The sequence below is a fragment of the Calypte anna genome, chromosome 1 (genome assembly GCF_003957555.1).
Source record: "Calypte anna isolate BGI_N300 chromosome 1, bCalAnn1_v1.p, whole genome shotgun sequence".
In the NCBI taxonomy this organism is placed as follows: Eukaryota; Metazoa; Chordata; class Aves; order Apodiformes; family Trochilidae; genus Calypte; species Calypte anna.
In genome coordinates this window covers 135162305-135188698 of record NC_044244.1, presented here as the reverse complement: position 1 = coordinate 135188698, position 26394 = coordinate 135162305, and the positions used below count along the sequence as shown (strand labels likewise).

General features: G+C 41.3%; 1 protein-coding gene across 1 annotated transcript in view; it reads left to right on the top strand.

Annotated features, from left to right (window-relative positions):
- RFX8 (RFX family member 8, lacking RFX DNA binding domain) overlaps positions 1–26092 on the top strand; it is a 30667-nt gene extending 4575 nt beyond the window's left edge. Inside the window, 15 exon segments of the mRNA XM_030458075.1 lie at positions 1419–1480; positions 2909–2995; positions 6195–6260; positions 7950–8013; positions 9030–9157; positions 9236–9314; positions 9831–9944; positions 10575–10725; positions 12156–12214; positions 17055–17211; positions 18792–18886; positions 20815–20929; positions 24358–24602; positions 24604–24649; positions 26088–26092. Coding sequence (XP_030313935.1) covers positions 1419–1480; positions 2909–2995; positions 6195–6260; positions 7950–8013; positions 9030–9157; positions 9236–9314; positions 9831–9944; positions 10575–10725; positions 12156–12214; positions 17055–17211; positions 18792–18886; positions 20815–20929; positions 24358–24602; positions 24604–24649; positions 26088–26092 — 1473 coding nt within the window.
- The last annotated feature ends 302 nt before the right edge of the window (positions 26093–26394 follow it).

Here is a 26394-nt window from a genome sequence, read left to right as displayed (position 1 = left end):
GCATGAGTCTGGTCACGCCGAGGAGCTTAATTGATGAGCCATAGATGCTATGGGTTGGAGCTTGCAACTCACAGCTCACAGCCATAGCTGACCCAGTGCATTGAGGTGCAAGTTAACACATCCCAAGTGAACAGGATGGGGTGAAGCTCCCCAGTGTCTTGAAAAGGTCTGGACTCCTGTACATTGTACCATCTGTACTTCTGCAGCAGGAGAGGGAACCACACAGCAAGAGTCTGAGGAGGGCAGAACTGCAGCAAAGCTGGTTGAAACCAAAGGTGGATATGTAATTGGTTACCACAGGGTAACTAATGGGCTGGGCTATTAATAGTTCATCAGGCTGTAGTAACATGGTTGCATTACATGTGTGTAGGCTGTTAGGACTTTTACAGTCAAGCCCCATGTGAATCAAACTGTGATGACTGTAGAAACTGCTTATCTCACCTGCCCTGTCTTTCTGCCCAAATACACCACTATCTCTGGAAAAGGGGCAATAGGAAGAAGTACCAAAGAAGAAGTCTCAGTTTCATAGTCTGACCTTTTAAAAAAATGAGATTATGCTTGAGAAAGGGAGCATCTGGGCTGGATGCTACATTGGTGTGAGTTGGGGAAATTTGTCCTTTAGAAGGCCTTTGGAGCAGCAAAGTGCTCTTTACACAGAGTCCAAACTTTGCACTGATAAGTGGAGGCTCCCCTCACTCCTCTCTAACATTCAGGACTTAGTCCCCTGCTCCTGTTATATGGGGAATGTTGGCTTCTGCTGCCCTGGGTTGGTTTCTGTCTTCACAGAGAGCTCATGCAGAATAATCACAGCAAAGTGGATTATCACCCCAACAGTATCTTTTTACTCTTAGGGCCTAACTTTGACAGATGCTGAGTGACCTCAGTTCACCTCCACCGCTGTGGTGGTCAAAAGGTTACTTTGCAGCTTGATGATTCAGGTCCTTTTAAAACAGATTAAGTCAGGCCCTATCCTGAAAGAATTCCTTGCAATACTGAGTGGGTAGACAAAGTCCCTTGTGTGAGCAAGTCCTATGTGAATGAGTAAGGCTTGAAGGGCTGGCACGGTACTGGAGAATCTCAGCATCTTCAAGTTCCCATAGCTGCCAGACCCCACCTGGCTGCAGGTGGGCTCCTGCTGTGTGCACTGACTGTGTCTTTGTGCAAGTGAAAAAAATTCCTAAAATTTCCTACCTGAGGGAGCTAATCCCTTAAATTACTTAGATTTCGATCTGCAAAAGACTGATGGAGTTCAGTTCAAGAGTTACCATTTGAGAGGTATGTAAGAACAGGTATTAGCCTGCAAACCATGGAAAGCAAAAGAAGTGATTAAGGAGAAAAAAATGTAGTAGATATAGGTTTTGCAGCTTAGAATTAATTTACTAAGTATCTCTAATTTTCTGATTTTTTTTTTTTTTAAGATTATTAGGTTAGTTTTCCCAGGCCTAGGAACAAGACGACTGGGCACAAGAGGGAACACCAGGTATTGTTTTGTCTACCTTTCTTTAAAAATGTTATTTTAAATGTGTGAATTTTCAGCTCCAGCACTGTAATACAGCAGCTGAATTGATGGTTGCAAATCTGTAATCATGGCAAGACTCCAACTGATTCATGATGGCACCAAGTACAATAAAATAGGGTTAATTCTATGAGAATCCATGGGAGGATTGGTAAGGGAATGAATTCCAGATCAGACTGGTTTTTAAAAAATTAGTGCTTTGAGCTGTAAAAGCTTTTACAGCATGGCTTGCATGAGGCATCTGACAGACATGACAACCTTACTCAGAGCTCTTGAGACACCAGATCAGGAAAGGCTGGCTCTGGGATACACGGGGGTGGCGGCCAAGATTCATGTCTGTGTTGTGCTTTTCATCCTTGCTCATATCTGTGGAGTGACCCAGCATGTGCTAGTGGTCAATGGAAATGTTGTAAATAGTTTAAAACTACTTAAACCAGACCAGCTCAGGTCGTCTTCCTGCATGTCTTTTTCCTTCTCTCTCTTCTTCTAGAGCACAGATAGTCTGACACTATTTCATCAGTTTGGTTTCCAACACTTATAATCACTCTGAACATCCAGTCTGGAAAAAGGGATGTTTCAAGGGTATTGAGACCACAAAATTTTACAATCATTTTGAGTAGCTCTCAAGTCCTGGCTTTGAGAATGACATGCCCTTACTTGAGATGTGTGTTTTTCTCCACTGATCTGGACTTGGTAATCAGCTTGACCCAGCAAGATCCTTTATTTTGTGAATGCCTCACCCCAGACAACCCCATGCTTCTCCTCATAGCTGGCAGGATTTCGGATGGTGTGTGATTGACCCCAGCCTCCATATTCTCTCTTCCCATCAGTAGATGGTAACCTCTACTTGGCAGCTGGTGGCCCAACACCTCTGCACTGCTCCCCTGGCTTCCCAGTGACCCAGGCTGATAAGAACCAGGTAGCTGAGATGGCAGCTCCACTGCCCACCATAGCTGGGGTAAACCTTAGGGAAGGTCTGGCAGGTTTCTTGGGTTTTATCTTGCCATGATCACTGATAAACCATCTAGTCCCTAATCTGTTGTGAATGGCTGTGGAGCAACTGCACTAAATACATCAGCTTCCATGGATGTACAGGAACATGTGTCACTTGGGTCTCAGGATCCTGACTTTCCCAGCTGTTGTGTACAAATATGTTTCATCCACTCACCTGAGGTTTTTTTGTTTCGAAGCAGGGCAAGGAGCTTTTGCAATTATTTTCTGTATTTACAATTATTTTCAGCACAATTTAAAGATACAAATGCAGCTTTTTAAAATCTGGTGTTTCCTGGTTTAAATAGAATGATCACCAGTTTTCAAAGAGGAATATGAAGTATTTTCTGACTTACTGAAAATGATATGCTTGTCAGTTCATATTTTTTAATTATTTTCTAGGTATCATTATTCCGGAATTGCTATCAAGATTAGCTCTTCCTTTTATGCACGTTATTGCTCTCTTCTGTCTCAAGAATATTGTTGCAGGTTTGGATTTTTTTCACCTTTTAATCATAAAATATCACATAAAAACCTATATATTGCCTATATATAAAAGTCTATTAATCATCTGTTCAACACTGACTATAGTATTATAGTATTCTTAGTATTATATACACTATAAGACTGTAGTGCCCTAATAGTGGAGCTCCATTTTGAAAAGATGCCCTCCCTGATTTGACTTCCTTGAATTGGTCATTTTAGCCATGTAGATCTTAAGAGCAGGAACTTGCACCAAACATAAAAGAAGAAGTTAATATATTGAGACTGTAAACGGGAGCTAAAATAAACATGTTGAAAGACTTGTACATGACTTTAAGGTGTATATAGATAAGTTCTGTACTTTGATTTCCATTCTTTTACATGGATACATAGTCTTTTTCTATAGTGTGAGTGTTACAGGGATGCAAGTCAGCCTACTAAGCACCCAGATTTTCTGGTGATGATGAAAGCTGTTTCAGTGTCTGTGATTCTGTGATATTTTACATGATAGTTACTTAGTTGAATGCATGCTCTGCAAGAGAATAGGGACAATATACCCATAGGTCTGTTGCCTTCCACTAATGGAACTTCCACTAGTTTCACACCAGAATAGTGTTGCAGAAGCCCAAAGAATGATGACAGCAAAGAATGGGACAAGGCAGAGGATCAGGTTCTGCAGATGATCAAATGGCAATTTGTTCTGAGACCAAACAAATTATTTATAGGCAATTGGAGATTCATTTCCCTTTAGATCCTTACTGAAGTGATAGCCCTCGCTAACCATGCACTCAGCATAACCAGAACAGCCCTAAGATTTGATATTCATGTTGAGGAAAGGTCTTGGTCACTGTTCAAGGAACATTGCAGGTCTCTGGCTTAGTCTCCTCTGGCCTGCCTTCTTCAGGAAAGAAAGGTGTTTCCCTGCAGTGTCACTTGAAAATCTCAAGCAATCTCAATGGATGTAGTAGGAGAACTGCTGGTTCTGGTCATAGAAGGGATGAGAGTGAGAACAGAACCAGTTGAGCTATTGCTCTTTTTCCTCCCAGAATAGAAACATGCTGGAAAATTACAGAAAGTAGGAGGAACCAAAGAAGAAATGTTGACTAGGTCCAGGCCAGGTGAATAAGCACAGACTTTGTATGCCAGCACAGCTTGTGTCCTTGGCCCCCTTCATGGGAAGGGCCAAGGGCCAAGGGTCAGGGCCAAGTCAGTTCCCTGACTGTCTGGAGAACATGTCATAGAATATGCTTGACTGCAGAAAAACTTGGCTGCAGCAGCCTCCCTATCCTATCCTATCCTATCCTATCCTATCCTATCCTATCCTATCCTATCCTATCCATCTCCAGATGCCTATGGTGCCTGCCCAGACACCTTCTAATAAATGGTATTTTGTTTTGTCAGACCAAAGAAAAGGAGGCTGATGTAACCAGCCATCCAGTGATCTTGATATAGCTTCTTGGGATAACTTTGCAGAGATGAAAAAAATTTAAAAATAGATGGTATTCCAACAAAGATCATCTTTCTAGTTGGAATAGAGAAGTCTCTCAGACACAAAATTATCTTGTCTGACGCTTCCTTCACTGAGCACGGTTATAAGAATCAGTAAGTTGATGTGTGAAGCCTGAAATTAGATGAGTTTCCATTCTAAATGCAGCCACACATTCCTGTCACAAGCTAAAGTGCACACCTACAACACCTGGACAGCCAGGTGTCACAGTTGTTTCTTGTATCTATTAAAAGACAGCGAGGAAGAAAAAAAAAAAAAAGTAGAGAAAGCAGCAAAAAGCACAAAACACAGCCAGAGATGCATGAATGACTTAATTACCAAATAAGTAAATATAAAAAAGCCACATAAAAAGTAAACAGCAGCTTCAACAAAATAAATTCATTTCTATCTGTACTGAGTTTCATACATACTTTGCAAATATATAGGAACATGTCAAGGAAATATCTTGATTGTTCTCTCAGTAGAGTTCAGAACTTTTTGAAATCAGAATTAATTTTTCTTGATCCAATGAAATTGATAAAATCATCAATAGCAAATTCTAGATTGACATTTAGCAAAAGAGCAATGAAAGCTTGAGGGCTTTTCTACCTGCCATAACTATTGCTCCCTCTCATGCCTGAAGAGAGTCCACCATGCAGATGCTTTTTATGTTTCATCTACCTGAGGAGTAGGTGGAGCCCAGACCCCAATTCAGAGACCCAAGACACCAACCCAACCTCTGTGTTGGTGAAGAACTGTGATCCACTGTGATCCATTTCAAAACTGTGATGATCCACTGTCTCTAAATATTTAAAAGAATCTTTCTTGACCATACGGAGATAGTCTTGACTGACATGGTGCTGGTAGCAAGGAATTGGGCCCATTTAGGGTGTGGTAGGCTGGGAAATTTGCTTGTTGGAGTAATGGAAATGGCAGTACAGTTGTAACAGTCTGCCTTTAACTACAAAGAAGGCATTTTCCTTTTGATAGTGGGGCCTCAGATGTATTGCTTGACTGTCTTGGAGACTGTTCTCTTGAGGAATCATAAGGATGCTCTTACCTGTGAGTTGGTTGCTTTAGAAATCTTTTTTTTTAAGATATGTGTACCACAGCTCTGCTGATGTTATGAAAGCTGCATAAGTAAACACAGCTTTACACAATGAGGTCTCCAATTATATTATGGAAATTTAATGGAATATGGTATTTATTGACTTGTGTTACAGTAGGGTGCCCTCTAGGAATAGGAGTCTTGAGCCTTAGCTGTCTGAAAGATGATACTTGCTCTGACATATCAAGAAGGCTTCCAGTATGGCAGTGTTAAAGCATGCCAGCAAAACTTGCCTTTATAGGAGTTAATTTATGGTTCTAGTAATAGGGAAAGTTTGGGCTTCTTCCCTTCTTGTAAAGCAATGCCATGGTTTTTTAATAAAAAAAAAATCTGATATGTTTCTAGCAAATTAGCTTTTCAAATCTCAGTGTAATCTGACAGTCAACGTACATTCATTCACCACCTCCTCTCCTTTCATTTTTTCTTTGTCCTTCCCATTCACCTCCTCAGTCTTTTCATCATCCCCACTTTCCAATTTTAGCTCTAATTCCTACCCCATAGCATCACCCAGACTTGGCAAGAGACATGGTGAAATTCCTTGTGATTTTGCTGTCACCCATTTTCCCCTGCTGCCACCCACCTCTTATTTTGTATGTCTTCTCTTTCCCCAGGAACCCTTTTCCAGGGGAACCAAGCAGCAGCTCTGCCTGCCAGCCAAGAACCTCTGTGGTCACCAGGTGAGTCTGAACCACCTTTGCTAACAGCAGGAGTACATAAATGTTATCTTTCCATAGGTATTTGTACTTAATCATCACCAGGCTCCTGGCTGGCTGTTCTGGCACAGGAGCACCCACACAGCACCCCTTTCTCCCACATCCTTCACCATCCCTGCCTGGGGGGAAGCAGGGATCCAGCCTGCTGCAGGAGCCAGCCCGCTGGAGGAGAGAGATGCTGATATGTGTTGCCATAGTAGCAGCAGCAGAAGATACAGCTGGCCACCTTCTCAGGGAGAGCAGGAGCTGGAAAATATTCATTAATTTTGTTTCACAGGCTTTGAAAATCTCCAGGAAGGACTTATTTGAAAGAAGCGTTATGAAATATCTCCATATTCCCTTTGTCTAGTCACCAACTCTGAAATGTCAGGGAGAAAATGTCAAGAGCACAGGATGGAAAGGACCTAAAAGATCCTCTAGTCCCAACCCCCCTGCCATGGGCAGGGTCACCTCCCACTAGTCCAGGTTTCTCAAAGTCCCACCCAACCTGGCCTTGAACACTTCCAGGGAGGGGGCAGCCACAGCTTCCCCGGACAACCTGTGCCAGGGTCTCAGCACACTCACAGAAAATAATTCCTCCTAATGTCAAGCCTAAATCAACCCTCTTCCAGTTTTACACCATTACCCCTTGTCCTCTCAGTACATGCCCTTGTAAAAAGTCCCTCCACAGCTTTCCTGTAGGCAAGGGTCAGTCCTGTGGACAGCAGAGAAGTGAGCAGAGGCATTTTGTCCCTTCAGGATGTACAGTGGTATCCAGGTTTATCATGCATCACAGCAGTGAAACCCAGCAGCCAGGATGTGATTAGCCAGCCTAAGCACTGGCAATCACCAGTGGAAAGACATTTTCTACGAAGCCCCTTCCTGTCACTTATCAAAATAGCTGGGTCCAAAAGGACCCTGGAGTCTGAGATGCCTTCACAGACAGTGAGCAGGTGTCAGCAGCAGATGGAGGCTTGACTGGAGGAATTCGACTCTCACAGCACATCCCTTTTACTAGCACCATTGCCTCCCCCTCCTGTAGGATTAGCCTCAGCAAAACAGACAGGGAGAGAGGCAGGAGACTGAAAAGCAAGACAGCAGCCTCTTGTGTCTGCATCCCTGACTTTCCAACCAAAAGCCAGGGGTCAAGTCTTTGCCAGCCCAGGTGAATTTCAATGTTGTGGAATATCACAGCAGGCTTGCAAAATAAACAGGGGAAAGTCAGAAACTAAATGCCATCTAAACTGATATATGGTGCACAAAATGTAATTACAGTGAAACTGAAGCACAAGGATGACCACGTTTTCATTGTCTGCATATTTATAATTACCATTCCAAACAAACTGCAGACATAGAGATCCATGATTTTGGTGCAAGAAGTTGGAACACATTGCACTGATAAATGGCTAAGATCTTGCCATCTTTATAATGAATGGTTGTTTTATCTTAAAATTAAGAAATTGGTCTTCATACTCTTTAGAAAATCATGGGGCTGCTGTATGACAGGAAAAGAACAGGGCATGTTTCCCAACACAGTGCTCGAACCCAGTGCACTCTGTGCAATTTGTGCTTATTTTCTTACTAAATACAGAAGAAATTGTTGAGCTTTTAAAAGTTTGGTAAGGTTTTATTGTTTGTTTTTTTTAATTTTTTTTAATGTCTGTTTTACCACAGTGGAAATGCCTGCAGTTCGGGAGGTGCAGATGGTTACAAGGGGATTAGCAAAAAACCCAAAACAGTGAGTCTCAGATACCTTTGACTTACAACGAAATGTCTACCTGTGGGTTTTATTAGAACTGCTATATAATATGTTCTGAACTTCAAAATAATCTTTGTTGGTGTCATCTTAACTAAATGCTTACTTCCCCCACCTCCTATTTTACCTGGTAGCTAAATATTTTTGTCATCTTAACGTCAGCTCAAATAATATTATCTGTGCTGAGAGTGGAAATTGTGGCTGACAGCCCAGGATTTGAGCATTAGGGAGTTAGTGGGGCACAACCTTCCTTGGCTGAGGCTCAGGGGAAAAAGACCCTCCTGCTGCTGAGCTTGTGTTTTTTCAGTGGGCTCAGAGATTATTGGCACAATAATTATTTAAATACTAGGAAATTATTCAGGAGAAAGAACACAGCCCCTGCTCACCTCAAAGAGGCAGATGCAAGGCTAACCTGTGACAGCTCTCCCATGAGAGTGCTGTCATAGGATGGACTGACACCAAGCTTGTTGGAAGTCAGCCAGCAGAGCACAGGCAACAAACTTCTGTGGACTCAAGTGAGGAAAAAAGGAGAGACTCAATGTCTGTCATATTTTTATAACACACTCAGGTGTGGTAATCAGTTCTCTGAAGTGGACGTAATGACAGCTGATGAGAAATGTGCTGTCACCCCAGCAGCAGTGCTGACTCTCTGCAGCCTTGTGGAGAGAGCTACAACTGTGATACGTGTGCTATAGCAAATATATGTGGAAGAAAGTTATAGCATTAAATATTCACTGGTTTTGAAAATAAATTAATGTAATGTTTAGTTTTTAAGTATTTAGTCAGCCATGCGTATTTCTTTCATCCACCCACCCCTGCTTTCTGAATAAAAGGACAAGAATTCCTCTGAAGAAATACAGTTTATTAAAATAGTCAAGTTATACAATTTCAAGAAATTACTTAGTACCTTTAACATAACTGACAAGATAATTGTGATCTCTTTTTTTCACTGTTCAAAATAAATTCTGATGATAAATTCTAATAAAATCGGGAGCAAGAATTTGCATTGTTCTCCATCTGTCATTTATCTGAAGACTGAGCAAGAACAATTTCAGTACCCTTGGCCTGGATTCAGCAGATTCTACCTTTGGCAGGAAAAGGTAGGGAAAAAATACCCCTATAAAATGATATGTTGAAGCATTCAGTCATCAAGAGAGTTAGGTCTTTGCCTGTAACGTCATTTTCTACCCTCTTTTTGGTCACAGGTTGTGCTGCTTGCCAATGAGTATTACAGCCATTGTCAAGATATTTTACATCTGGTGAGAATGAAGGAGTTTCACAAGGTATGCCTTTGCTTTAATACCATTCATTCAGATGGCAGCACACAGATCTCAGGTGAATGAAATTGTTTCTCTATAGCTTATTTAGCTGATGGTTTGATCTAAGGTAGAGGACAATTTATAGACAAAAGGAGCATCCAGCCAAATTATTTGGGATTCTTAATTAATTCAACATGCTCTAAGAACTTGAGTTTGTAGGTATGCCCTGAACACGTCTGCTACATCAACAGGTGAGTTCAGCAGAAAATAGAAGGCCATGGAGACATATGTTTCATTACATATCTGTGGCATAATTCTTTTTTCAGTCCTCTTTCTTCCATTGCTTTGTGAGGCTCAGCTTGTTGCCCCAAGGATGCTTCCACTTATGCTGGAACCCAGCCAGTATGGGGCCAGGCAAAGAGCCCAGCTCCACTGTCATCCTCTTGCTTCTGTGCTGCTGTGATTTCTTCTACTGAATTACCCTTCACATGTCACAAGTTTAAAATCAGTGAAAAATCCATAAAGGACTTTGTGTGACAGGTGGGAGAGTGTATCCTGTCATTCTGGAGATGTCTGCAGACTGAAAAAATATCAGTGATGGCCTCGCCAGATGTGTGCCAGCTGTTCATAGGCTATGATAGGCAGCTGTTCAAGGTATCGTAGACACTGTTTGTTGTAATTGTGTTATTATGTGTTTGTCTCTTTTTAGTATGTCTGCCTGAGGAGAAGCACCAGCTTTTCTAGTGTGCTGTACCATAGGATTTTCATTAGTAACTCCAGCTTGTTCTCTGGCTTCTTGTGAGAGAGCACAGTCTAGATTTTAAAAGGAGCCAGTGGAATTTGAGATAACTTCCATATATTCTATGTATTCCTTTGAAAGTCCCTAATATAAATGGAATATGTTGTCTTAGAAATGTGGTTCTGGCATGAGGTTACACGACTGAAATTTCAATGGATGCTTTCTGAATTACAAAAGTTACTTCTCCTTTGAGAACACAACTGAATTTCTCAGTGACATTGCCCATATAAATACGAAATTTTCTGGTCAAAATAATTTGCTTCTTATTTACAGCAAGCTGTTAAGCCTCTAGTAATTAATTCAGGACTTTTATTATTAGTGTCTTCCTTCTGCTAGTAAATGTAGCTTAGCTGTTGCTTAATTGGAAGAAAGAAACTGGCTTCTTTATACTTACATTTAAACTATTAATACAATTTTTCTTTTGTGCTGCTGTAAATCTCTTGTAGTGCACTAATCATGTGCAAGCCCATGAATTTCTATTCTAGGAAATGGAGAACATCCTACTTTATGATTTCCTGGAGGAGGTGCCTGAGCAAGACATGGAGTCAATCCGATTGTTCAGCAAAAATGTTGAACTTTGGCTGCTTAATGCTTTGAAAGGGCTTCCATTGTTACTCCAAACATCCAAATCTAAAGGTTTGTTTGAGTGATTGAGAGTTTTTAATAAAAATAATCTGGGCTTAAACTGCAGATTGTGTTACAAGACTCTTAGAGATGTTATTTTAAGATTTTTTTTTTAGCTGATGTAACTTTGATAGTAGTGAGGACCAGAGCTGGTTGGGGTACAATTCAAAAGAAATAGTCTCACATAACGTGTGAGATCAAATTTAAGACAAAGTTATTCTGAATTCATGGTAAATTAAATTATACTTGAATATTTTAAAAGATCTGTATCTTGCCACACTCAGTTTGGTTGTGTAGATGATTGAATAACACACAGTCTGCCCTCTGAAATTTAGGTATTGTTCTGTCTCTTTATCTAGAAAGTGGCTTGATGCAGATAAATTAATTAATGGCTACAACACAGTTGAATATAAAGGGGAAAAAAGCTGTAGTCCCATAGGAAAGCCATGACTCTGTCATTAGAGAAGGATTTTAAACAATCTGTACTATACAAAGGTGTGTGTTTATGTATATGTTTGTAAATATGTACATACATGCATGCATACATATATTTATATGTGATGCTGCAGATTCTGACTAAACCAGAATGTTGCTCAGTTGCTTATTAGTGAAGACCAACTCCTCAGCAGCAGAGCAGGGCTCTTGTGTAGACAGAAGATTGTTTTAGAATTCATATGCTGAAGGAAGACTTGCAGATTGTCTTAGTTCTAGCATTTCTTGGCTTTGAATTCCTGACAGAGCAAACTTGGTCATCTAATAACTGTGTGCATGGAAGTAGATGTAATTAACCAGCTGCCACTCTTTGTATATGCATCCTGGTCTGTCCAAACTTCAGAGAAACAGAAATTTTCACTTGAAAACCTCTGTCTACAGAGGTTTGTGAGTTACTTTATACTCGGTTTTCCTCTAATGGAGAATGAATTATATTGTACATTTTTCTTATAAAGGGTATTCTTGGAGCATGTTTGTCATAATTATCACATTTTATAAACAGGGGAAAACAGAAGCAAAGGAACCAAATCCTATTAACAGTGCAGCAGAACTATGACTGCATAAGGGTAAAAATATAAACCCCCTAAACAAAATATAGGAGGTTTTGAATTGTCATTGTTTCCATTCACCTTAAACCACACATGTACAAGAGTATTAGTCTCTTATTAAGAAGTATTTAATGTAAAAAAAAAATATTGAAAGTATTTTACCTGTGTCTCATGGGTCAGCAGCTTTGCAGTGAAGGAAGGGTGGTAATGTGGGCAGCTTCTGCTTGCAAGCTTTAAGCTGTGAGGGTCCCTAGCCCAGCCCATAAAGCTGCTTCAGTGCCCCTGATGTGGGCTTGTTGCTCCCTAGGGAGCTGCTTTCTAATTTAAAAGATCTGTCTTCATTAAGGTCCTTTAGATTGTAAAATATTAATGATCTGAAACATCTGCTTTATTCTTTAACAGAAGTTGCAGTGTTTATAAAAAGAATCCGCAGAAAGGGAGACCTTTCTAACATAGCCAAGGTATGTTCCAGAATCCATGAAACAAAAAGCTGGGTATCTTATTCCCTCCAGCAGTTTGGAGAGATGCCCTACTGTAGGACAACAGCAGAAGCACAGGTGTTTATAGCTATATAATGACCATGGTCCAAACCATGCACTCTGCTACCCATCTCTTCCCAAACCATAAATATGCAATTTCCTCTCTGGATTCTGTGAAATTCTCTGAGACATGGTCAGTGGTCTCCTGTTAGAGGAGAACATGGTAACTAGAAGGGTCAGATGATAGTTTCGCAGAATCACAGAATGTTAAGGGGTTGGAAGGGACCTCTGGAAATCATCTAGTCCTAGCCCTCTGCCAGCTCAGGTTCACCTAGAGTAGGTTGCACAGGATGGCATCCAGGCGGGTTTTGAATGTCTCCAGAGATGGAGACTCCACCACCTCTCTGGGCAGCCTGTTCCAGCCTGCTCTGCTGCCCTCAAAGTAGAGATGTCCCTCCTCATGTTTAGATGGAACTTCCTATGTTCAAGAATTCTTATGTAGCATCCTGACCACTTTCTCTGCTGGGGGATGCAGCAGCCTGCACAAATGAAATCACCAATATGCCAGCTGCAGAGAAGGTGCATGGTTGGGAGCAGGGTAAAACGTTTTGATTGATCCCTTTTCATTGATCCCATGGATCAGCTGGCAAAATCATATCCATCTTCTGACCAAACAGCATTGGAAGGAGTGCTGCAAGGAAGCATCCTCTGAACTTTCCTCCTCAGGGTCATGGCTCAGTCTGGCTTTTCACCTTGGGAAGAAAAAGGCATAAATCTCTCTAACAATTAATACCTCTGCCTGCTTTTTGCTCTACAGTATAATTCTTCTCAGCTACAGTGACAAAGGCGATGCATCCAGAGCTGCATTTTTAATTCTTTGAGCACCACAAAGTAAATTTCAATATTAGCCTTTCCTTATTCAGTGCTGCATTATTATGAGGGGCTGTACCCTCCTTGCAGCTTTCCTCCCATCGATGTCCTTGTATAATTACAAAACCTTGGCTTTTGAGGTGGTCCAGGCCACATTCTTTTTTAATAAACATAGCTTCTCTTCATGGGAAAACTCATCACCAGCAAAACACAAAAGACATATCTCACTTTAAAAATCATAAGAGCACATAAACATGCACTGGTAAGCTAGCACAGACAGGAGGTTGACTTCTCTGAGGTGCTGAGAACTGGCAGTTCCCATTTACTGCAGCAGCCCTTGGAGATGATTAATACTTGAGAAGCTCAGCTTCATGTGCTTCTTATGCATCACAGGGCACAATCCAACAAGAGTGCATGTGCCAACTATTTCCAGTCATCTGCATTTGATCTGGATATGGAATGGGCTGAGAGTAGCCCTGAACAGAAGGACTTGGAGGTGTTGATTGATGAGAAGCTCGACATGAGCTGGCAGTGCACTCATGCAGCTCAGAAGGCCAAACATATCCTAGGATGCATCAAGAGGAATGTGGCCAGAAGATCAAGAGAGGTGCTTCTCCCCCTTTATTCTGCACTCATGAGACCCCACCTTGAGTACTGTATCCGGTCCTGGTGTACCTACCATAGGAAGGACTCAGATCTGTTGGAACAAGTCCAGAGGAAGGTCACAAAGATAATCCAGGGGCTGGAGCACCTCTGCTACAAGGAGATGCTGAAGAAGCTGAGAGTGTTCAGCCTGAAAAAGAGAAGACTCTGGGGGGAACCTTATAGCTGCCTTCCAATACCTGAAGGGAACCTGCAGGAAGGCTGGAGAGAGGCTTTTTATAAAAGTGTCCAGTGACAGGACAAGGGGAAATGGATTTGAAATGAAGGAGAATAGGTTTAGACTGGATATTAGGAAGAAGTTCTTTAATACAAGGGCGGTGAGGTTCTGGAACAGGTTTCCCAGAGAAGTTGTGGCAGACTCCTCGCTGGAAGTGTTCAAGGCCAGGTTGGATGGGGCCTTGGGGAACCTGATCAAGATGAGAGGCATCCCTGTCCATGGCAGAGGGGTTCTGAGTAAATGATCTCTAAGGTCCCTTCCAACCTAAACCATTCTATGATTCTATGATTTGTGTAATCAGACTTTATCTCATTCCTCTTGTGCTTGAGTCATGATGTCAAGGGGCTGTTTGCAGCTTTTAGCTGTTTCTTTGCCTATTCCTAATGTGCAGACAAACTGCAAAACAGTCAAAACTGAATTTACACCCTCAAGATCTATGGCAGGAGAATGTCAGCCAAGCTGGAGGGGAATTATCTAGCCACAGCTTCTGGCTGCTCTGCATCCCCTTTACATTGCTTAACCAGCACAAACTGAACCTAGCAAACCTGGGAATTTGTGTCAACTGTATGTGTGCCGCTGAGGACATTCTGAGCCTGGTTCTTGTTCATGGTGACAAGTTCTTGGCACTTTGTCACAAGTAAAGATGATTACACCTTCTCTAGAGCCTCTTCAAAATACTAGAGAAGGGCAAAGGGTTTCCAGTGCACCTGATTAGTCCCATTGTGATTTAAAAACAAGAGTTTCAATATGTGAAATTACCTAAGTCTTGTGAATAAGCATCCCCACAGCCTTTCAGCCAGCACATAGCTGCTGTTACAACTTCTCTTAGTGGTCTTGCCAAAGCATGGCTACCAGGCTCCAGCAAAACAGAGTGGGAAATAAATACCAACTCAACATTCTCTTACAAAGGTATCCCCCTGCCAAATGCACGACAGGAAAAAAGGTTGGCTGAGCACCACAGGTGTTTAAAAATTTCAGCTTGTGAGAAACATGCAGCTGAACAACCCTCAGAAAGGACTGCTGAGGGTTTTAGTCAGCCAGACCCATCCTAGGCTCATGTGGACTTGTGTCCCATTTCCCTTGGTGGCCCTCATCAGATGCTGATGCCAAGTGTATGTGAGTAGAGCAAGTGATACCTCACTCCTCCTCCATTGAACTCAACTGGCTTCCAGTAATTGGAGCTGATGGTTCTGTCCACAGCTTGGTATTTAATGCTTGATTTTGGCATCCATAACATCTTGGGATAGTTAGTTCCAGGGTTTGATTATCTGTTGTGTGAAAAAATACTTTATTATTTTAAAATTTCTACCCTTCTTCCCTCTGTTCTACCTCCAAACCCCCATCACATCCTTCCTCAGATATTTCTATCCAAACCTGAAGTTTATCTCACCTTCTCACAGAGATGTAATCTGGTATTTCCAAATATCCTTCTGAGTTTTCTCTGTCTGAAATTCCAGGTGAATTTCAACTAGAGACTGATGGTTGAAGCAAGTGAGGGTGCTCCTGATGAGAGGTACTATGGAGGAGCTGTGCAGATGCAGCCTCCAAACAGTGTGACCACACTGTCCCTTGTGGAGCACTTTGCAATAATTTAGCCACCTGGTGAGAAATTCGGAACAATTTTGGCAGGGTCAGCATTCAAAAGAGAAAAACTGAAGAAGTAACTTTCCCATCATGTGCAAAGCAGTCTGACAGCTGCTACTACCTGAACTTGCAGAAGTAATTAGAGCATTAAAAAGGTGCAAATTCCCTGTGAGAAAGGAATGTGAATGTGATGCTTGTCATTCCCCGGGGCTGATTCCTGCCTCTAGTAAACTGCATTTAAGTGTTATCACACAGAGAGCTGGCTCTCTGTCATTTAGAAAATTATGTTTAGTATAGTGAAGTGTGATGGCAAAAGGGACCATTTGAAAACACTGGAGCACGGAGCTGGGTGCTGCCCCTGGTTGTCCCCAGCCTTTAGATCATGTTCTTGTTGCAGCTCTACTTCTGACACTTGACACTGCAAGTAAAGTGAGAAAAAAAGACTTTGACTTAGTTGAAGGGGACTGCCAAGTGAGAATCGGAGTGCTTTTGGCTTTTCAGTAAAGCTAGTGGAATGGTGATAATTAAAAATTACTGGATTGGGAATGATGTTTGTGTACAAAATGGTCCAGCTCCATTCACTGCTGCTTGTGGGGTCATTGTAAGCACCTAGTGAAGGGGATTTGTTGAAAATGAATCCTGAAGTTTTTCTGAATTAAAAAAAAATATATATATTTTTCCTCTGGAAGGTTCAACAGAACACGGAATATTTGTATACAAGCCAAAAATTCAAAGAAAGCTTTATGATTTCAGGATGGAAGTCAGAGACTAAATGTATGGATTAGCAAATTTTAATGGAATCATGTTTAATTGCTTAGCCATTCATCATTTCCTCAAGAATCTGAAGCAATACTGTGAGACACTAGCAATTAAAATTGAAAAAGTGGAAAGAGATATGGATAAAATGTTAGGCTGAAAATTGTTTGCAATATCTCTGTGAGTAATATTTTGGGGACAAACATGATACTAGATTCATTCACAAATGACTCATAAGCAAATAAATGGGATAAAATACCAACGATTATTTCAACGAATATAATTTTAAATAATAACATATTTATAACATTTTTTTTTAACCTTAGGTTTGGGATAGTTGAGAATACTTGCCTTTGAATTCAACTGAAATCTACTAAGGACAGATAACAACAAGGGAAAGTCAGCCCTGATTCAGCATTCCATGTTTTAGACAGAATACTGTTATTTGGCATAATTATAATAACTCCAGGCAAAACCAAATGTCCGGATGCTTCAAGCATGTTAGCCTTGTCTGCTTCATCACAGACAACAACACAAGAGCATCATTGAAAAGATTATCTCCCAGAACAAAAACCTCTTGAACGCAACTTAAGATTCTTCTCCTTTGATTTCGCCCCATCCCCAGTTTGGAGACTGGTTCTATAAAGTCTAGTATTGAATAAAGGAAGCTTTTTGACTGAGCTAAAGCCTTGAGAAAATTAAAGGCATTAACTGTTTTCTTTTGCTCTACAGACAATGAGAAGAGTCTTGAACAGCAACAGCAGAGTCACTGTTCTACGATCAGACTTGCAGACTGTCATTGATGAGGGATTTCTGGATGTGCCTGGAAACTTCTTTCAAAAGGAGTTTAGGAATTTCAAGCATCTGCAGAATGACCTAGAACTCAAATGTAAATTTTTTTTATTATATTTTTTCTATCCACTGAAGCCCTTGCTTGCCATTGTTAAAGCTCCAGCATTTCCTCTGGTTTATTCATGGCATCTGCCCTAATGGGAATTAGAGTCTTGCTGTAACCCGAGGTATTGGAAAAGAGCCAATAAAAATGAGAATGCAGTTTGTAATATTATCCTTTTAACTTTAAAGGTTAAGAATGAAAGGCTTTCCATTCTGGCTCTCTCTTAAAGCATTCTGTGGCAGCAGGAGTGGGGTTTGTGTTACTAAATGATGCATCTTCTAGAAGAAGGTTGAAAAACAGAGAAACTCATTTTGTATAATTTTCTTTGACAAAAAAAAAAGTTTTCAAGAGTTCCATTTCACATTTTTCTCTGTTACTAATGGAAGTACACAAAATCATTTATTGTGGCCAGATTTTATAATATTGCTTGCTGAGCTGGATGAGGACTATTTGCCTTTCACCTTTCATGCCCTTTTTGTGCCCACTGCATCCTGTGGGATTAATGTGCTGCTGTAAGCAATAAAATACACAGTTTGTATGCAGCCATGACATAATGCATTTGCCAGCTTAATGAAGAAGGATGGCAACATAATAGCAAGTTAATTTTTAGATTAATGGGCTGCCATTTAGGTTATTAGCAAGAGCTGGACAAGTTGAATGAAGCTATGCACATAACTGATGGGGGGAGACCTCAGCTCTTTGCTCCTGGCCCACCACCGACTCACTCACAGACTAAGGGATGTGCCACAGCCTTTCCCTAGCTGCTTCCAGTAGGAATAATAATTTGCCTTCTTCACAGAACAACCAGGAGAACCATTTAAGTAGGATTAATAATATAGGGCTTAAAATAAAAAAACACTGCGCAGAAAGATTGTATTACATTTGTTTGTTACGTTAATGATGGTTATGCTTTTCCATGGGGAATTTATTGCATTCTCTGTTTTCATTGCTTCTTCAAATTGGCATTTATAATAAGCATGGTTTCACAGGCTCTACCCATATGCCTTCTTGAAGGAAGACATCTCATTTAAAAGAATACAAATTCAGAGAACTGCAATAGTGTTGCACTGTCTAGTACTGCAGGGGTAGATTCCAAGATTTTGGAGGAACAGCTGCATTGGTATTTGGCAATATAATTTATATTGCTGATGGTCTATAGAATATTCTATATTTTCTGGGTTTGTGTTTGTTTGTTTTGTAGTTTGTTTGTTTTTAAAATTTTCTCTTCTCAGTGGATAAAACAAGATGTTTTCCTCAGCTATATAAAATCTCAGATAAGTAAGTCAATATTGCATACGAACAAATTCCAGCTTTCACACTTGAAGTGTTTATTCTTGCTGTGATGACTAGGTCAGTGCACATATGGTGGAAATGGACATAAATAGGAATTCTGACTGATTTTGAAGTAGGGTACTATTCCTCACTGAAGTGATAGTGTGATTATATTAATCATAATGCTATAAACAGATATCAATATATTTTAAGCTACAGATAAAATAAAAAAGCTAAAAACTGACGAAACTGACAAGCAAGACAATGACTTCAAGTAATAATCTCCCTTATACATTTCATAGGTTTGAATGACTTCCTGTCTTTGCTGGCATCTTCCACGGATATTCGGGTTCTCCTGAATGGTCTGTCTTCAAATCTTCAGATTTTTGTCATTCAGGTATTTAATAATTTCTGAAAAGAAAGTGTGATCACCTAATTTATCCTGCCACATGCTGTCTGTCCCTAATCTGCAGGAGCTACACTGTACACCAACAACCAGAGGAAACATCCATAGGGACCTTGGTGGGCTTGAGGGGTGGGCTTGTGCATACTGCATGAAGCTCAGCCACAACAAGTGCAAGGCTGTGCAGCTGGGTCGAAGCAATCCCAAACACAAATACAGGATGGGTATGGGTACATTGGATCTAAAACCATCTCTGATGAGAAGGACTTTGGGGGTGTTGGCAGACAAGAAGCTCAACATGAGCCGGCAACGTGCGCTTGCAGCCCAGAAAGCCAAATGTATCCTGGGCTGCATCAAAAGAAGTGGCCAGGAGGTCAAGGGAGGTGATTCTGCCCCTCTGCTCTGATCTTGTGAGACCCCACCAGGAGTTCTGTGTCCTGTTCTGGAGCCTCCAACATAAGATGGATGTGGAGCTCTTGGAGTGAATCCAGAGCAGGGCCACAAAGATGATGAGAGGGCTGGAGCAGCTCTCCTGTGAAGGCAGGATGAGGGAGCTGGGATTGTTCATCCTGGAGAAGCAGCAGCTCTGGGGACACCTGACTGTGGCCTCCCAGCACCTGAAGTTGTGCTCCAGGAAAGCTGAGGAAAGACTTTTTACAAGGGCATGTAGTGAGAGGACAAGGGGTAATGCCTTTAAACAGTAAGAGGGTAGCTTAGGAGGAAATATGTCATTATGGAAGTGGTGAAAAACTGGGAGAGGTTGTCCAGAGAAGCTGTGGCTCCCCTCTCACTGGAAACGTTCAAGGCCAGGTTGGAAGGGTTTCTGAGCACCTTGGTCTAATGGGAGGTGTCCCTACCTATGGCAGGGGTTTGGGACTAGATGATCAGTAATGTGCCTTCCAACCCAACCCATCTGTGATTCTGTGAGCCTGACGAGACTGCAGATTTGCATAAACACCTCGTATGCATCATGCAGAAAAAGGGAGATTTAATTGTTGTACAGAAATTCCATCTGTGCAAACAACTGCAAGCATATTTCTGCACATATATCTGCTTGGGCAGTTTCAGTATCTGCTCTCATTTCACAGATGCATACTGTAAGAGTCCCTAATAAAATGGAATTCAGAAGAAAAGTGTTAGTAAAAATAGAGACAGCACTTCATGATGCTTGAAATCACTGATTCATTAAACTGTGTGCTTTTAGCAGGTGCTAGAAGAGTGATAGCACAATGTTTCTGACTCTTGTGAAAGATTCAAGTATGATCATTCTCACATATGTACCTTCCTATAGGCTAACAACTCTACCACCCCTGTTCTACTACTGAATTAACAATAACTTGACAGCACCACTGCTTTTGGTTGGGCAGTGGTAATTTGTGCTTGGGCAGTGTCTTTTTTTTTCTCTCTCTCTCTTTCTGAAGAAGCAAGGTAAACTATACTTCTCTAGCTAGCTTTTGATTTTTTTTAATAGCACTTTGCAGTGGTACCTTCATCTCACAGAACCCTCAGATGCCTGCTGGGTGGGGGAGATGGATCAGGACTTTTCCTGAGAGCTGACAGTTATAGGGGATAAGACAATAGACGTAAGTTGCAGCAAAGAAAATTTCCAATAGATAAAAAGAAAAAATAATTACCATGAGAGTAGTTAAACATGGGATGAATTATGTGGAAAGGTGGTAGAATCTCCATCCTGAAGGTTTTCAGAATTTGGATAAATCCTGAACTAAGCTGGCCATGCTTTGAGCAAGATGGATTAGAAGATGTCCAAAGATCTCTTTTGAGCTAGGTTATCTTAGGATTCTAGGAGAAAACCCTATTTATTCCACCTTTGTGTGTAGTTTGTACAGGGAAATACTCTGCAACAAAGTGAGGAATTGTTTTAACCAGCTTTACCATAAAGCTTTTTTTTCCTCCATCTGCAGCCATGCCAGAATAAAGAGGATTTTAGAAACCTGGCATCAGACTTCCAGTTGAGATGGAACTTCCTACTGAGTGCAATAAGCAAGGCAATGACCCTCAGCTATGCAGAGAGCTTTGGTAAGTAGCATCTTGGTGACTCTCACCTGGTATGGCCCTTTCTGCCCTGAGATGGCAGAGGCACCAGATGATTTTAAGTGACATAAATTCATGTCAGTAAGGAAGGGCACCACCTCTTCCTACTCCCTTCCTTGCATCAGGCACCACCACTTCCTTGGGGACAGAGCCAGCCATGGCAAGGGGATGAAAACAGTTAGTTTTCCGCCAGATTTGTTTTCTGATCCAAACTCTAGGATAAGCAGAAGGGAGGACAGTAGGATCAGGCATCTGGAGTGGTGGGAAGGGAAGGGATTCTTTCTGCAGAAGCCATTGTTTTTTTGTGGAAACAGGGGGAAGAGCAGACTGAGGCATGAACCTCTAGTTTCCCTCCCGAGGAGAGCTGCACACCCCAGAAGAAAAGTGTGATGGAGAGCTAGGATCAGTGATATCCCAAGTCATAAAAACTCCAGATCTCTCAAGTGACAGCTCACAGATCCTCAGGTCCTTTCTGTGTAATACAGCCAGAGCAGAGCCACTGCTGTAACTACCTATTCCAACAGCTATATCCTCCTTTTCCTAATGCTTTACACAGACATAAATGCTTGCCTAGCCAGCAGCAAGCCTGTTTCAGATGTTCAGCTGTCACTTCTTCAGGTGGGTTACTTTTCTCTCTCTGTTAGGGCTCTAAGTTGTCAAGTATCACATTCATCCCACCAGTGCAAGGCAAGATCAGTGCAGGGACTGTGTGGTTACATTCAAGTGGCTTAAAGTGGTACAACCATGTCTTGTATTGGTACAATTAATTTCTTCCATTTCTATATTGCATCAACCCTACCTGCCCTTCTCTTCAATTGTAAAACCTTGCAGAGGCTCTCTCTCTATTATTCGTTCTGCAGAAATGCATCATCACCTGTGAGTAGCATCTGAGCCCAAACTGTATGACTGTCTTCTTAGATTTTCAAAGGAACACCTTCATACTTTTTCCTCTTCTGTTGGATGGGGCTTCCCACAGACAGCCATAGAAAACCTCATTATCTTCTTTGAAATTTCCCTTCAAAACTGTACTTTCATGTTTTTCCTACAAAGACATAAAAAAAAGGGGTATGTTAAGGTTGTTGCCTTTTGTATTCTTCAGTATTCCTCCCCTGCTAATGTCAGTGTTTGTGCCTGTGTTTGAGTGTGTGCACCCCTTTTCTGCATCTAGCTGCTACCTTTTGCTTTATATTTAGGTTGCAAAGTCTCTGGAGCAGGATCACACTTTTGTTCTGTGTCTGCAGGGAACGTAGCACAGTAGGGTCTCTTTTCTGTCAGCTGCTGTATTGCAATAATAATAAAATAATAATTTCTTTCTCAGTCTCCAGAGGAGTTCTGCACAGAACTCTCCAGTGTTACATGCAATATTTTGGGCAACAAAGACATTAGGAATGAATTCCAAGAACAGAATTGAGAGCATAACTGAAATGCCCTACGATGATGAAATACTCTTCCCTCTTTCCAGCCAAGAAAAGTTTAATGAATTCCCTCCCTGCTCTGCAGTTCTGGATAGTTAGGGACACAACTGATGGAGAGCATCCCTTTCTCTGCTGAGCCTTCCTTAAACTAGTTACAAATTGTATTTCCATCCCACTTATGACAGTTTTCCAACTATACTTCAGCAATACTAAGATTGAATTTATTCTCACATATGAGAGAATTTTAAAAAGTCTTTTAATCTTCCTCTGCGATGCTCAAATTAATTTGATCATTATTATCTTCTTTCTTAATACCCTTGGTTGTTTAAGATGTTGGTCTGTATGACTTATCAAGTCCCTTCTTTCCAATGTTCTCATTCCAATAGGATTTTGAGTTTTAGTGGACAAGACTGAAATGGTTATATTAACAATCCATTTGGTGTAAAAGTTTTTTCATTGTTTTTCACAAATTTCTGAAATCTCAGCATTTCTTGCAGGAACGGAGGGCATCCTTCAAGTCAAAATATGTAGTATACACACTACTACTACACTGTGAGGAAACACAATTACTTAGAGAAATGTGTGAGTGCCATGTTAATACAGCGTGCCTGCCTGCAAAATAAACCACATACCAGTAACCAGCCCCAAATTCACTTCTATCTGGGGCTTTTGCCTTGGAGCTTGGCACCTCTGGCATACAAAATACACTGGCATAATCACACCTCTGAATTTAGGATTGACTTTTACCCTTTTCCAGCTCAGCTTCCTCCACATGGATGATGCCCAAGGCTGATCAGAGAAACTCTGTAGTTAGCATTGCTGTAAGGCAGCAAGGAGCAAGTGTTCTTCAGCAGTCAGGGCTCATGAGATCTCTACAGCTCTTTTTAGATCCACCTCCTCCCCAACAAATGGGCTTCTACATATCTCCATCACAAAGCTTTACAACAGCTGGAACATCTCCACTTCCTTGCCCGTCTCCCTTCCAAGGCATTCAGGGATGTACTGTTGAGCCACACTGGTTGGACCACGACCTCTGCTTTCCTCTTGGGCAAGCAAGCTGCTTCAAAATATGTCCCTCTGTATTATACCAAGGGAAGATGGGAGTGGTAGCTTTTGTTTCATGCTTACAATCACTGAATATATTGAAAACACCTATAAGATGGTTAGAAACACTCATGGACTTCCAGTGTCAGGTCTGTATAGTTTGAAGTCCAAGTATATAAGCCTCTTTCCTTGACCTGTAAATAAGTAAGTACTTCCACTTTGCTGTAATTTAAAGATGCACAAAAGAACAAGGATCAGAAGCAGACACACATGATACCAAAGTTCATTTTTAAAATTCTGTAAACCTTGGCCATTCATATAAATCGTGGTATCTCCTTGTTGATGTCCATGTGTACGTGTGTGGGATGTGGAGGCTGTAACTTGTTTGGTGAATTCCTATGCAGATTTATGGACTGGAAGAAGTCCTACTCTTTATTGTAGGGGCTTGCAACCAGGGTATGATTCAAAAGTCAGTGGCCTTAGTGAGTCTCCCTTGGCTTTTAGCAGTTGTGCCACAAGCTTCAAGGTTGGGCATTTAATGATGTAGATACCAGGCACAGAGAAGTCTGTGGGAGGGTTTGCTTGGGAAGAGGTGGAATGCTTTTCCTATCCAAGGGGAGAATGGGGATGATGTGTGGTTGCTGATAAAGCCCTTTAGTAGCAGTGAATGTGGGGGTAGAACATAAAAACAAACACAAGTACACTTTTTCCTCTAGCTACAATAAGGAGAAAAGTCCCTTGCTTATGTTTAAAATCTGCAATTTGTGTCAAATTTGCTGTGATATTTGGAAGTACATGATTTTGTAAGTACTGTTTGATGACTGCTAGTCTGATACTATCTCTATACTATCTCTAGCCCATTGCTGTCATTCCAAAAAAAAAAAACAAAACACATGACAAGAGAGATAAGCAAATGAGGTTGTTAAAATTACTTTTGTTTTTCTTTAAACCTAGGATCCTGGTATTTGTTTAATTTGCTACTGGTGGATTTCGTGGCTCATGTTTTCCTGTCCTGTATGGAGGAGGAGGGACATGAAAGTTTCTGGGTCGCAGAACAAAACGAGTCCTCTGTCCTCTCAGTTTATGAGCCCAGCCACCTCTGGGTTTATTTGACAGAGGAGCAACCTCAAGCCAGTGATCCACAGGCAGCTCTTATAACTTTAATGGAGAGCCAGAGTAACTTCGGATTAGACAACAGTTCTTCATAATTCTGAGTTATTTGGTGGACACATCCACAGGATGCAAGGTAAAATAAACACTAATTTTAAAGAAAATCTAAAAAAAAAAATGTTATAAATTGAGTAAATCAGAAGGGACAGAGAGGGAGGGATGTGGTTGCTTGGGGTTTTTATGTGTGTAAAGTAGAACTAAAGAAATCTAGTTCACAGGCAGCTGTATCCAGTGTCACTTAAACCTCAAGCCTCAAAGCATCCTTCACATCCCACACCCACTCCATCGTCCTACCTACCATCATCCTACCTATCCATCATCCATCCATCATCCATCACTACAGTTCCCTGATTCTTTCCTTAGGTTTTCAGCAGACTTCTGGTGCTCCTTCAGATTCCCTGATCATTGTCTAAGCAAGGGCAGTGCTGTCACAGTGGGCTGGGAGCAACTTGTGGGCAAACAGGCTGCATGTATCTACTGATCAGAAGAGAGTGTATGGTGTGGGCTTTTCTTGCTGTTGGAAGCACTGAGAGGATCTTTTCCCTCCACCTACCTGTTAGTTTTATCAACAGATGCAGAAGTATGAAATCCTGGAGACCTTTCTGCTCCACTGGACTTCCTTGCAGTCAGTTCATTGCTTCAAACTTAGTAAGGGATGACACACAGGGAGAAAGAAAGAGGGACTTTTGTCTTCATAGGATACAAGGTTAAACATGAGGACATATGGGAGCACAGATCAAGCCTCTGCTGCTTAATATCAGTGATGAATAAGACATTCTGCTGTTTTCAGATTTGTTGTCCTTGCAGTTAAACCACTCATCTTAAATCTCAGAGAACATTGTGTTTTCCACTAAACTGTGCTGGACAAATGTTAATGTTATCAAGACTCACAAAGAAAAATAGATTTTGGGGGTGGTCCTTCTATAATTATTTTACTCCCAATATATATTCAGCTTCCATGCACTAGGATTAGAACTGGAAATGGACTGTTTTCCACCCATCTTTATCAGTTTTAGAGACCTTTGATGGACCATTTTTTTCACATGTAAAAGATGCTAAAATTACCTCAGCAATAAAAATTTTAGGGGAGAAAGAAGGCACAAAGGAGACATACCAGGAATTATTTATGCAGGTGGCAGCTTTTATTATGCTTCAAAAGTAATATAATGACCCATCCTACCATGCCACCTTAATGTAAAAAAACAAATGGAGCTGTATGCAAGCTTCAAGCAAGGAATCTCTAAACTACTGATAATCAGAAATTAGGAGAACATAGAATCATAGCATGGTTTGGGTTGGAAAGGACCTTAAAGTTCATCTAGTTCCAAACATACTGCCATGGGCAGGGACATCTCCCACTAAATGGGGATGATGCTCACAGACCCATCCAACCCGACTTTGAACACTTCCAGGGAGGGGGCAGCTACAACTTCCCTGGGCAACCTGTGTCAGTGTCTCACCCTCACAGGAAAGAATTTCTTCCTAATTTCTAATCTAAATCTCTCCTCTTTCAGTTTGAAACTGTTCCCTCTTGTCCTATAACCACATGCCTTTGTAAAAAGTCCACCTCCAGCTTTCCTGTAGTCCACTTCAGATACAGGAAGGCCGCTTTAAGGTTCCCTGGAGCCTTCTCTTCTCCAGGCTGAACAACCCTAACTCTCTCATCCTGTCTTCAAATGAGAGGTCATCTTCATGACCCTCCTCTGGACTTGCTCCAACAGCTCCCTGTCCTTCTTGTGTTGTAGCACCCAAAGTTCTGCATGGCCCACTATGCCCATTGCAATGCAGACAAGAATCTGACCCATATTTCATTTAAGTAAT